At 45.5% G+C, this 12,409-nt stretch overlaps 1 protein-coding gene across 1 annotated transcript in view; it reads right to left on the reverse strand.

The window, feature by feature from the left end:
• The window catches only part of LOC149466289 (uncharacterized), a 71,026-nt gene that overhangs the window by 24,077 nt on the left and 34,540 nt on the right, over positions 1-12,409 (reverse strand). The window contains exons 13-16 of the mRNA XM_089672728.1: positions 11,348-12,356; positions 6,242-6,297; positions 354-553; positions 166-268 (exon numbers count right to left, since the gene is read on the reverse strand). Of these exons, the coding sequence (XP_089528854.1) occupies positions 166-268; positions 354-553; positions 6,242-6,297; positions 11,348-12,356 (1,368 nt within the window). The remainder of the gene's footprint in view (positions 1-165; positions 269-353; positions 554-6,241; positions 6,298-11,347; positions 12,357-12,409) is intronic.

Consider the following 12,409-nt stretch of genomic DNA (forward strand, 5'->3'; position numbering starts at 1 on the left):
TAGCTGTCGCACCACAGATGGTCTGAGGAAGGTTTGGACCCCCTTATCCCCCCTTATCTACGCCCCCTCCCCATTACTATCTACTGACAGAGGAGGGGGGAGAAGAAGAGATTGTTGCAGTGATTGAACAAGGAGGATCTGGGACTTTTACTGTTTATTACTCACCTGTGCTGGTCTCCGTAGGGATTTCATCCTCCTTACACGGCTGCTCAGCCATCAGATTTGGCTCTTCTTTAACTTCCATCTTAATATTAGTTGAATTTTTATCCTAAAGAATAAAAAACAACAAAGATATTATACACATAGCATCTCTTTGAACACAAACCGTATCCAAGAATCTAATTTCCATCTACCTGATCCTCCTGAGGAATCTCCTGGTGTTCCTGTGTGGAGTCCCGGGAATACAGAGGATGGAGACATCTCTCTGGTGGGTTGCCATTACTGGATCCATCTACCTGATCCTCCTGAGGGATCTCCTGATGCTCCTGTGTGGAGTCCCGGGAATACAGAGGACGGGGACATCTCTCTGGTGGGTTGCCATTACTAGATCCATCTGTAGGAAACACACACTGACTAAATACATTGTTTCTGTGTCTTTATATCAGAGATAGTGATGAGCATGTTCAGATCCTTGTCCGAACTCCCCGGATTGAGCCCATTGGGAAGCTGCCACCTGTACTGGACTTATCACAAATGACTGAGGCATTCCCCCAACTCGAAAGACAATGCCCCAACCACAGATGCTTGGACCAGTACAGGTGACGGATTCTTGATGGGCTTGGCTACGTGGGTTTGGACAAGGATCAGAATTCACCTAAGCTCATTCCTAATCAGAGGATGTGTGTATCTAGTTGGATCCTCAATACTTTTCTCTCCTTTAGAAGACATGGAAGTCTCCTCCTACCCGGTGATGTGAGGGGTGGCCGGTCCTCCATCATGATGTTCTTCTACAGATCCTTGTATCCTTCTATATACTCCCACTCCTCTATTGTTTCTATGTCTTATATCAGAGGATGTGTGTATCTAGGTGGATCCTCAATACAAGAAATGAAAGTCTCCTCTTACCTGGTGATGTGAGGAGCAGCCGGTTCTCCATCATGACGTTCTTCTACAGATTCTTGTGTCCTTCTATATACTCCCACTCCTCTATTGTTTCTATGTCTTTATATCAGAGGATGAGGTCGGTTCTCCATCTTGACCTCTCAGCCAGCAGCTGACCTGTGATCAATAAATAAAATATAATGCTCGGAAGGAGTCTACCACTTTGGTTCTTGGAATGGTGAAGGATGGGATGAGGGGTGTATTACTCTTCGTTTTGGACATTTACTGGAAAAGGTTTGTTGATACATTTACAATGAATATGAGGGTTGGGTCATGTGCGGTCAAACCTGAACCTGGGTTGGCTACAAAGATGTTTAGTCATGTGACCATTTATAGTGAGCCGACATTTCATCACATGGATACGTCACCCGGTACATGTGGTCACATGATCTCTTGAATTTTTAGGAAATCTGTTTGCTTATAGCCACCACCACACACCAAGGACTGCAGGCAGTAGAGGGTGAGCTGGGCTAACAGCAGCAGAATTATATTATTCCTCTCCATATAAATGGTAAACTGACAAGAGCTGACTGATCTGTCCCCTGACTGTGTGCTGCATAGTGAATAGGAGCTCTGACCCAAAATATCACATCCAGTCCACACACAGAGTGCTGGGACCCCCTTCTCTCGTAATAAGAAGACATTATTACCTCCACCTCACTGGGAACACATTCTGCAGATTAAAAGTGAGCACAAGCCAAAAGCCTTCCCTTGTCTTGCCCAATGGGCTACATCAAAATGGCAGGTCAGGACACGGTTGCTCTATTTATCTATATTTCTAAATAATGATAGGCATTGTGGTATCCTCCTGAACACATTTTCACAAATCTAACTCGATTTTACAAAAAAAAAAAAAAAAAGAAGAGGAAAACCAGTGCACTACAAGAAAATGGCTGCCGTCCTCTTGAATTGAACTTTTTTTTCCCATGCCAATGCTGTTTTCTGAATAGCTATGAGAGTGCTTCAAACCGGAAGAAAGGGCTGTCTATCACTGTCTGCCCCCCTAAAGAATGTTCGGTCGCTATGGCAACCAGGAAGCCGCTGGGCGGCCGTGGAACGCATAAGGCGGAAGTGGGAGGAGACTGGTGATGATAGAGAGGAGACTGGCAATAATTCAGGGCAAGAAGGTATTCAGAGTACTATAACTAGTCCTTTATGGTGAATTCATATTATTATTGCCTCTGTGGTGTTGCCATATGGAGCAGCCAATCATATTGCAGATGGCATCCCTCTGCCACTGGTTTGGCTGAGAAATATGGATTTTGGTTGCTATGGGCAACAGCACAACCTCCTCCAGCTTGAACTGTATAATATACCCCAGGCCAGGGGTGGGCAACTGTGGCCCTCCAGCTGTTATAGAACTAGAAGTCTCATGAGGCATTGCAAAACTGACAGTTACAAGCATGACTCCCAAAAGCATGATGGGACTTGTAGTGCACCAATAGCTGGAGGGCCACAGTTGCCCACCCCTGCCCCAGGCTCTCTGTCCACCCTGGAAGGGTTTGTTATTGTTCTCCGCAGTTTTGGAAGTGGCTGTTTCCAGAATAATTTACAATCTGAACACTTTAACCCCTCACCCTCTAGAGAATTTACGGGGGGTAAATCCTCTGGACAGCGAGGGGTTAAAGTGTTGAGGTTCCTGACCAGGCCATTTTTTTTTTTTGCGTTATTGTGCTGCGTTACTTTAACCGGCAATAGCGCGGACATGCAACGCTGCACCCAAATGAAATTATTTTCCTTTTTTCCCACAAATGGAGCTTTCTTTTGGTGGTATTTGATCGCCTCTGCAGTTTTTATTTTTTACGCTATAAACAAAAAAAATCAGAATTTTGAATGTATATATATATATATATATATATATATTTGACTTTTTGCTCTAAAACATGTCCAGTAAAAAAACTTAAAAAAATCAAATTTTGTCATAAATTTAGGCCAAAATGTTTTCTGCGACGTCATCCCAATACGTGTAAATAATTGGTTTACATGAAAGTTATAGCGTCTACAAATGGCGGTATATATACTGGAATTTAATTTTTTTTTTATACTAGTAATGGCGGCGAGCAGCGACTTATATCGGGTTTGCATTCTGATACTGGGGGGGACACCAATACAGTGATCAGTGCTAATAAAAAGCACTTATACTGTACTAATGGCAATGGGCAGGACGGGGTTAACATGTGGGGAGATCAAAGGGTTAACTGTATGCTGTGTGTGTTTTACTAGGAAGACATGCTGTGCAGAGAGATACAAAGCAGCATGTCCTTGCTGGCAGGGGAGAGATCTGTGTTGTTTACATGCAGACCTCTCCCCTATCAGTTTACTCAGCAATTGCCGGGTGCCGGCAGGGAATCTCCAGCCGGGGGACCCGGTGAACGAGATCCCTAGCCACCAATGGCAGAGTGGGTAGGGCGGCACTCTTACGCCCCCTACCCAGAAATGCAAATTATATATATAGATACGTGATTTTGCACAGCCCTGCCGCCCTGTAACAGTAGTTCTACTATAGGGTGGCAGGGAATCGGGTAAAGGGATAGTTCACCTTCACCAAAGACCTGCCTATGCAGGTAAGGGGCGTCTGTGGATAAAAAAAAACAAACTATGTGTCTCTGACTAAAGACGAATAATGCCCTTGCTATAGGTGTAGGCCATTTACGTACCTCATGAAGCCTGACTGGAATACTGCTAGGACGTTGCTAAGTGAGGCCTAGTCATTCCTGCCACCTCCACCATCACAAATGTGAACCTTTTCTCTGATTCAGACCCCCTCATATGCTCTCTCTCCCTCCTGATGTAGTAGCTCTGAGCTCAGCGTCTGAGAGCTCACTCCTCTGATGGTGGAGGTGGCAGGAATGACTAGGCCTCACTTAGCAATGTCCTTGGAGCATTTCAGTCAGGCTTCGTGAGGTACGTAAATGGCCTACACCTATAGCAAGGGAATTATTCATCTTTAGTCAGAGACACACAGTTTGTTTTTATCCACAGACGCCCCTTACCTGCATAGGCAGTTTTTTCGTGAACTATCCCTTTAAAGTGAACCTGCTATTTTACTGACCATGGCCGAATCTAGGGGGGTGCTGGGGTGGGCTTTTCCCCCCCAAATTATATGTTGTACCCCCTCAAAGCCAACCCTAACCTGCCACTCTACTGCCCTAAATTGACACAATAAAACCCTAATCTGATGCTTTACCGCCCTAGTCTGACATTATACTGATCTCAGTTATACATTGTGTGGGGAGGAGGAGCTGTGCCTCTGTCCTCTGCCCAGCCAGCAGTGACCCCTGTCCTCTGCCCAGCCAGCAGTGACCCCCTGTCCTCTGCCCAGCCAGCAGTGACCCCCTGTCCTCTGCCCAGCCAGCAGTGACCCCTGTCCTCTGCCCAGCCAGCAGTGACCCCCTGTCCTCTGCCCACCAGCAGTGACCCCTGTCCTCTGCCCTGCCAGCAGTGACCCCTGTCCTCTGCCCTGCCAGCAGTGACCCCTGTCCTCTGCCCAGCCAGCAGTGACCCCTATCCTCTGCCCAGCCAGCAGTGACCCCTGTCTTCTTCCCTGCCAGGAGTGACCCCCTGTTCTCTGCTCTGCCAACAGTGACCCCCTGTCTTCTGCCCTGCCAGCAGTGACCCTTGTCCTCTGCCCAGCCAGCAGTGACCCCTGTCCTCTGCCCAGCCAGCAGAGACCCCTGTCCTCTGCCCAGCCAGCAGTGACCCCTGTTCTCCACTCAGCCAGCAGTGACCCCTCTCCTCTGCCCTGCCAGCAGCGACCCCTGTCCTCTGCCCTGCCAACAGTGACCCCCTGTCTTCTGTCCTGCCAACAGTGACCCCTCTCCTCAGCCCTGCCAGCAGTGACTCCTGTCCTCTGCCCTGCCAACAGTGACCCCCTGTCTTATGCCCTGCCAGCATTGACCTGTCTAATACAAATCAGATGACTAAAATACAACTAAAACTAAGACAATTCAGATGACTAAAATACGACTAAAAAAACTAAAACAATTCAGATGATAAAAATACAACTAAAAAACTAAAAAAATTCAGATGACTAAAATACGACTAAAAAACAAAAACAATTCAGATGACTAAAATATGACTCAAACTATTCACATGACCAAAATACAACTAAAAAACTAAAACAATTCAGATGACTAAAATACAACTAAAAAACTAAAACAATTCAAATGACTAAAATACAACTAAAAAAACTAAAACAATTCAGATGACAAAAATACGACTAAAACTAAAATGGCATTTTAGTCAAAAGACTATGATTAAAAACTGAATCGAAATTTGGCATCAAAATGAACACTGGTTATATATCACAATAGCTAAATCTGTGTCTGTAGAGCATGTTCAAACCTTGAGGCCCAGTTCACACTAGTGCGTGCCGTAAGGCCCACGTTTGCGCAGGGACAGCTGCCCATTCATCTGAATGGGATGCTGTACGTGTGTTTCTCACAAGGAAAAGGTGCATGCACCTTTTCTGAAATTAATTTGCACGAAAACCACATGTTTTTTTGACCATGTGCTTTCCGCGCGGTTGCGGCACCCTCGATCGTGCCGCAGTCACGCTGTGGGATGAGATGCATGAGGCATCCCCCGTGTCTCTCAAGAGAAGCGCGATGCGGCTGTGGGTGGTTTCAGGTTTAGGAATCGCATCGTGCAGCGTGCAGTCTAGTGTGAACCTAGCCTAATACCACGAATAATAACATGTTATTGGACTTTTACTCCAGGTAAAGAGCAAACAGGAGGCGCAAACCCCTAGTGAATTATCCAAGGTTTATCCACCATCTCCACCTTCTTACAAAGCTTTACAAATATGCTATGTTTGTGAGTATGTTTTCGTCATGCTTTTGCAGCACACATGGCAGATCACAAGCACAAGAAGGGTGGTAGTTTATCTCCACAGGGCACTAGTACCACCCATTCAGAGAGGAGATTATTGCCACAATATCTGACTTCATAGGCAGAACTTCAGGCCTTATAAATGCCATAGATAACAGGGGAACAAGTGAGTCCCTTCAGTCTCCCATCCTGAGCTGGTCTCTAACGTTGTCCTCAAGGCAGACATGCTAACTGAAGAGGAGGTACCCGAGGAACCATTGCTACCCTTACTGATGCAGTATATGCCTTCGTAGCCCTTATCTGACCTTACTCGTAAAGTAGCTTTCCTTGTTGATATCACCTCTCCAACGAGGGTCTTGTCCTGTACTGTACCATAGGAAACAGATTTTTACTGGTAAGTAAAAAATCCTGTTTCCTTGATCTCTGAATCATTACGACCGGGACATCCAAAGGCAGTCCAACTGAGGGATGGGCAACACAGCAAACAGTGCCAACAGGCAGTGGTGTATTTAGGCTTTCTGCTGCCCTAAGCAACACAAAAATCGTCTGCCCCCATGGACACCGACCAACACAACCCCCCTTCCCCCTCACACGGAAAGAGCCTGACAATGACCAACGACACCCCTGCCTCCCACCCAGGAGAGCCTTCCACTACCCCCCGCGATAGAGAGACACTCATCTCCACAGCTCTGGACATCCCTGGGAACGAGAGCCAGGCTCTACATATCATCAAGCAGCCTCTCTCGAATCCAACCTGGTTCCCATGGTGCGCGTGTCCCTTCTTTCATCCCTTCTTCTGGGAAGGGGGGTGCTGCCCCCCCTAAAAATGCCTGCCTAGGCAAGTGCCTTGTTTGCCTTGTGGTAAATATGCCCCTGCCAACAAGCCTTCAAAACAAAAAGGTCAAGAAGGACTGGACACTGGACTGGGCGGTACCGCCCCTTGATGACGTCGGTGTGACGAAACCGGTTGGGCGTAGCCTACTTGATGTGGACGTTAGAGAGCCTTGCTGGTCTGTGCTGTATGGGAGAGATCTGCGGTGAGTGTTAACTGTATCTCAATCCTTTTTTGCGATTGAAGCTGGTGTCTGTTGGACACCTTGTTTGTGAGTTTCCTTATACCTTGTTTATTAAAGAGATAAATGAAAAAAATGTATTGCACCATTATGTTCTCTTTTTTGTCCCTGAGTGTACTGCATGCTCTCATGGAGGTATGAGAAAGAGTGGAGAAGTTCATCATAAGAGCTTGGGCTGCAAAGTTGTTTGGCTGTGATTATTATCTGGAAGTATCTGAAACATCACCATATCTATTTGGACATCGGGTTCATTGCTCCCAGAGCACAAGCGCTGTTGCTGGTTTATTATCTGACCAGCCATTAGCTCTGGTGAGTTCATTTAATCTCCTTTGGTGGTGGATTTCTCACAATTGGTTCAAGTCACTGAAGATATATATATTTTTTTGGACACTAATTTATGTTTGGACACTATAATTTATTTAAAACACTAATGTTTTTTGGATGATGATATACACTTTTGTATAAGTTTGTTATTAGCACATACCTTTTAATTTGGATTATTGTTGCCAAAATTTATTTTGGGTGGGATATGCTGCTGACACTTTGGTGTTTTTTGTAAGTGGCGCTTTTTCTTTTTTAATTTGGTATCAGACTGGGGAAGAAAGGGGATTTAAGTGACTTTGACCGTGGCATGGTTGTTGGTGCCAGACGGGCTGGTCTGAGTATTTCAAAAACTGCTTTTAGGTTCAGCCCATTCCAGAGCCCTGTCCACAACATGAGGAATTATGTGAGAATCATGCTTTGAAATCATGAGTGTGCCTCAAATGCACCAACAGCCCACATACAAAAAACTCAAACCCATGCAAATGCAAAAGTGTGAACCTAGCCTATTTATAAAAGGTTTAGCGTGTGAATATCTCAGCATTGCACGGCCATCGTGAATAATCCACATAATGAGGGGGATTTACTAAAACTAGAGAGTGCAAAATCAGGTGCAACTCTGCATAGAAACCAATCAGCTTCCAGGTTTTTTGTCAAAGCTTAATTGAACAAGTTGAAATTAGAAGCTGATGGGCTACAATCCACAGCTGCACCAGATTCCTCCCCCCCCCCCTGCAGTTTTAGTAAATCAACCCCACTGTTTTTAATATGTGTGAAATGTAATTTTCTATTTATTTCCTATGGCGGTCAGCTCCATCTAGTGGCCATAATATGATATTTTCCTGACACATCTAAATTCGGAAAATCCACAATAATGCCACTAGATGGAGCTGACAGCAGTAGAAAATAAATAGAAATTTCACAAATATTAGATGTGCGGTGATTATTCTGCTTAGACCAGGGGTGTCAAGCTGGCAGCCCTCCAGCTGTTGCAAAACTACAAGTTCCATCATGCCTCTGCCTTCGGGAGTCATACTTGTAACTGCCAATCTTGCAGTGCCTCCTGGGACTTGTAGTTTGGAAACAGCTGGAGGGCCGCCAGTTTGACACCTGTGGCTTAGACATTGATGTCCACTAATAAAGAGAATGCATGGAAAGTCCAAGAAATTTCTAGAGAGAGTGGTAAGCAACTGATAGACTTTGGATGTTACAAGAGACAGATAGAGAAACTTTGGATGTTGAGAGACACTGGTAGAAAGACTTTGGTTGTTGCAGGAGAGTGCTAGTGAGAATCCAGATGATGCAAGAGATTGCCAGAGGAACTTTGGGTTTTGCAAGAGGCTACTAGAAAAAGTATGGATTTTGCAAGAGACTATTAGAAATACATTGGATGATGCAAATGTTAGAAAGACTTTGGAGATTACAATAGACTGATAAAAAATAGTTTGGAAGTTAAAAGTGACTTCTAGAAATACTTTGAATGTTGCAAGAAACTGCGTGAAACTTTGGATGTGCCTGGAGACTCAGACTGTGCAAGATACGTGAAGTTCAGGGAATGTGTGCATTCATGTGTATGCACAATCGGGTTGCTTTTCTTTTTTTTAGTTTTACTTCTTTTAGTACAATTTATTATTTTTTTTACACTTTTACCATTTTTTTTCATTAAACTTTATTGATATTACAAACAAGTCCCCTATGTCATAGCATGGGTAGGTGACAGGTCCTCTTTATGGAGACATCAGGGATCTATTAGATCCCCAATATCTCCCTTTCCCTCCGCTGCAGCTATTCAAGCACAGATCATGCTTGATCATCTTCTACCTCAACTATAGTAATGGATGTTCCTTGATCCCCTCTTTCTCACTGTCTGGCTAGATTGCCCAGGTCCCAGGCTTCGAGGAGGAACAGGAGAGCCTGGAAACCACTGCAGGTGCCAGAAGGATTTGAGCTGTGGATGGGGCCCCTCTCACTATCATAAAAGTGATTGGGTGGTTGTAGAGCTGACCACCGGCTGAAAAGGATGATGAAGCCGTATGCTTGTTTTTAGCACTTGAAGCCCAGGAAATTTTTAGAACAATTTAAGGACAACCTAAGAAATTTTAGTGGTTAATGGTCAGCATGGGTAGGCATAAAGTCAAACGGGAGAAAGGGATTGGCAGGGATAGGTGTCTGGGAAGCCTGGTTGGAGCATGAGAATGGGCTACATGAGGGTGTTCTCTTTGACCAATGGTATTAACCACTAGCCTACAGGGCACTTATACCCCCTTCCCGCCCAGGCCAATTTCCAGCTTTAGCGCTGTCAAACTTTGAATGATAATTGCACGGTCATGCAACACTGTACCCATATGACATTTTTAGCATTTTTTTGTGACAGATAGAGCTTTATTTTGGTGGTATTTAATCACCTCTGGGTTTTTTATTTTTTCTTAAACAAACCAAAAAACACTGAAAATTTTGAAAAAAAACAAACGTTTTTTCTTAGTTTTTGTTATAAAATTTTGTAAATAAGTGATTTTTCTCCTTCACTGATGTGCGCTAATGAGGCTGTAGTAATGGGCACTGATAGGCTGCACTGATGGACACTGATAGGTGGCACTGATGGGCACTGATGAGGAGGCACTGATGGGCATTGACAGGCATCACTGATGGGCACTGAAAGGCAGCACTCATATATGGTATTGATAGGCGGTACTGACTGGCACTGATAGGCGGCACTGACTGGCAGTGTTAGGTGGCACTGACTGGCACTGTTAGGCGGCACTGATAGGCAGCACTGACAGGCACTGATAGGCGGCACTGATGCACACTGATAGGCGGCACTGACTGGCACTGATCGGCAGCACTGATAGGTGGCACTGACTGGCACTGATGGGTGACACTGAAAGGCAGCTCATATGGCACTGAAATGTGGCACTGATGGGCACTGGCAGGTGGCATGGCTGAGCACTGACAGCTGGCACTGATGGACACTGACAGGTGGCACTGCTGGGGCTACACAGATCATCATGGCACACTGATCATCAGTGCCCTGATGATCTGTGTAAATGTCCCCTCCGAGGAATGCCGATTACCGGCTCTCCTCTCCTCATGAGCTGTCAGCGTGACAGCTCGTGAGGAGAGAAATGTCGATAACCGGCATTTCCCTGTTTACATGTGATCAGCTGTGATTGGACACAGCTGATCACATGACCGAGCTGACATCTCTTTCCGTTGATCGGTGATCCGCTGTGTCCGAGGGACACAGCGCATCACCGATTGCCGCGCTGCGCGCTCCTGGAGCCACGCATGTGCGGTTAGAATGGGAGGACATCATATGACGTTCTCCCAGAACAAGAGAACTGCCTTGCGTCCGTCATTTTACTATATGGCGGGAGGGAGGCAGTTAATACTGGCTGACTGTGTATAAGATGGAAGAAAGGCAAAGCATGGGGCTCTCTCAGAGCTTAGGACTACCTCCCACTTCCCATGAGACAATGCAGGATGTCCAAGCAGCCAATAGGCAAGCACCAACATTTTTTGTGTGGCAAGAAGGGTCAAGGAGCCACATGCACAACCACACAGGCCTCTTATGGCGAAAAAAACATCTGAGATTGGAGGACCTCTACAATATAACACTTGAAATCCAGAATATTTTAAAACAACCTAAGAACTTGAAGTGGTTAATGGTCAGGAGGGATCAGTTTTGAGCCAAACAGATGGAAGGGATTGGCAGGGGCAGATGTCTAGGAAACTCTGAGCATGAGGATGGGCTGCGTAAGGATGTTTTCTTTAACCAATTGGTATTAATGCTGGCATACTGTGGCTATGGCAATGGGCAAGCACCAACAATTTTCGTATGCCAATGAGGGTCAAGAAGTCACATGCACCCCCATACAGGCCGTATTTCGCTTTCGACAAAGTAAACTTCTGAGGTTGGAGGACCTTTACAATAAAACAAGAAGAAAAAAAAAAACAAGTGTATTTTATCTTTTTATTCTTTATAACATAGGACACCAAGACACCCATGTTGTCCACGTTTTTACTCAGCCACCACACCCTGCCCAGGAACCTCTTGCCTCCGGTGGAAGCTGAGATGTGATGTAAGGGTGGACCTCCTAGAAAACCGTTTCCCACATTCAGGACACAGATATGGATCTTCACCACTGTGGATCTTCTCATGCCGCACCAGACTCGATTTGTAGATGAAACCTTTTCCACACTCGGAACATGAATACGGACGGTCACCCGTGTGAGTTTTCTGGTGTCCAATCAGATGTCTTTTACAAGAAAACCATTTCCCACATTCAGAACAGGAATATGGGTGATCACCGTTATGGATTCTCTGGTGCTGAACCAAGTTCGACTTCTGGGCAAACCCTTTCCCGCATTCAGAACACGAATACGGTCGATCGCCGGTGTGAATCCTTTTGTGCTTAGCAAGGTCCGACCTAAAAGCGAAACATTTGCCACATTCAGTGCAACAGTATGGCTTCTCCCCTGTGTGAATCCTCCGATGGGAAATCAGATAGCCTCTTCGCGTAAAAGATTTTCCACATTCGGAACAGGAAAATGGCTTCTCCCCCGTGTGGGATCGCTGATGTTTAGTAAGGTTTGATATTTCAGCAAAACATCTCCCGCACTCAGGACAGGAAAATGGCTTCTCCCCCGTGTGAGTTCTTTCGTGCGACATAAAATGAGCTTTGTGGTTGAAACGTTTCCCACATTCGGAACAGGAATAGATCTTCATCCCAGTGTGAGTTCTCTGATGAAACACAAGTTCTGATCTCTGAGTAAAGCATTCACCACACTCAGAACATGGGAAGGTTCCGCCCTCTATATGATCTGTAGGATGAGTGATGGGAAGTAAGTGATCAGGAAAATTCTCCCCATGTGTGGAGGGATTGGATGACAGATTCGCACTGAGAACGCGTGGATGGAGAACCAGGGTAAGGGAGTTTGCTTCTGAAGAATCGGATGTGACATCATCTACTACCACACCATTGTGAGCAATAATGGGATGTTTTTCCACGTTATACTTTCGGTATCGTCCATCTGGGGAACGTAAGACAAGATGAAGAAGAACTTTGTAAACTTGTAGACACAAG

The sequence above is a fragment of the Staurois parvus genome, unplaced genomic scaffold (genome assembly GCF_062004578.1).
Source record: "Staurois parvus isolate SC_StPar_1 unplaced genomic scaffold, SC_StPar_1.0 ptg000132l, whole genome shotgun sequence".
Lineage (NCBI taxonomy): Eukaryota > Metazoa > Chordata > Amphibia > Anura > Ranidae > Staurois > Staurois parvus.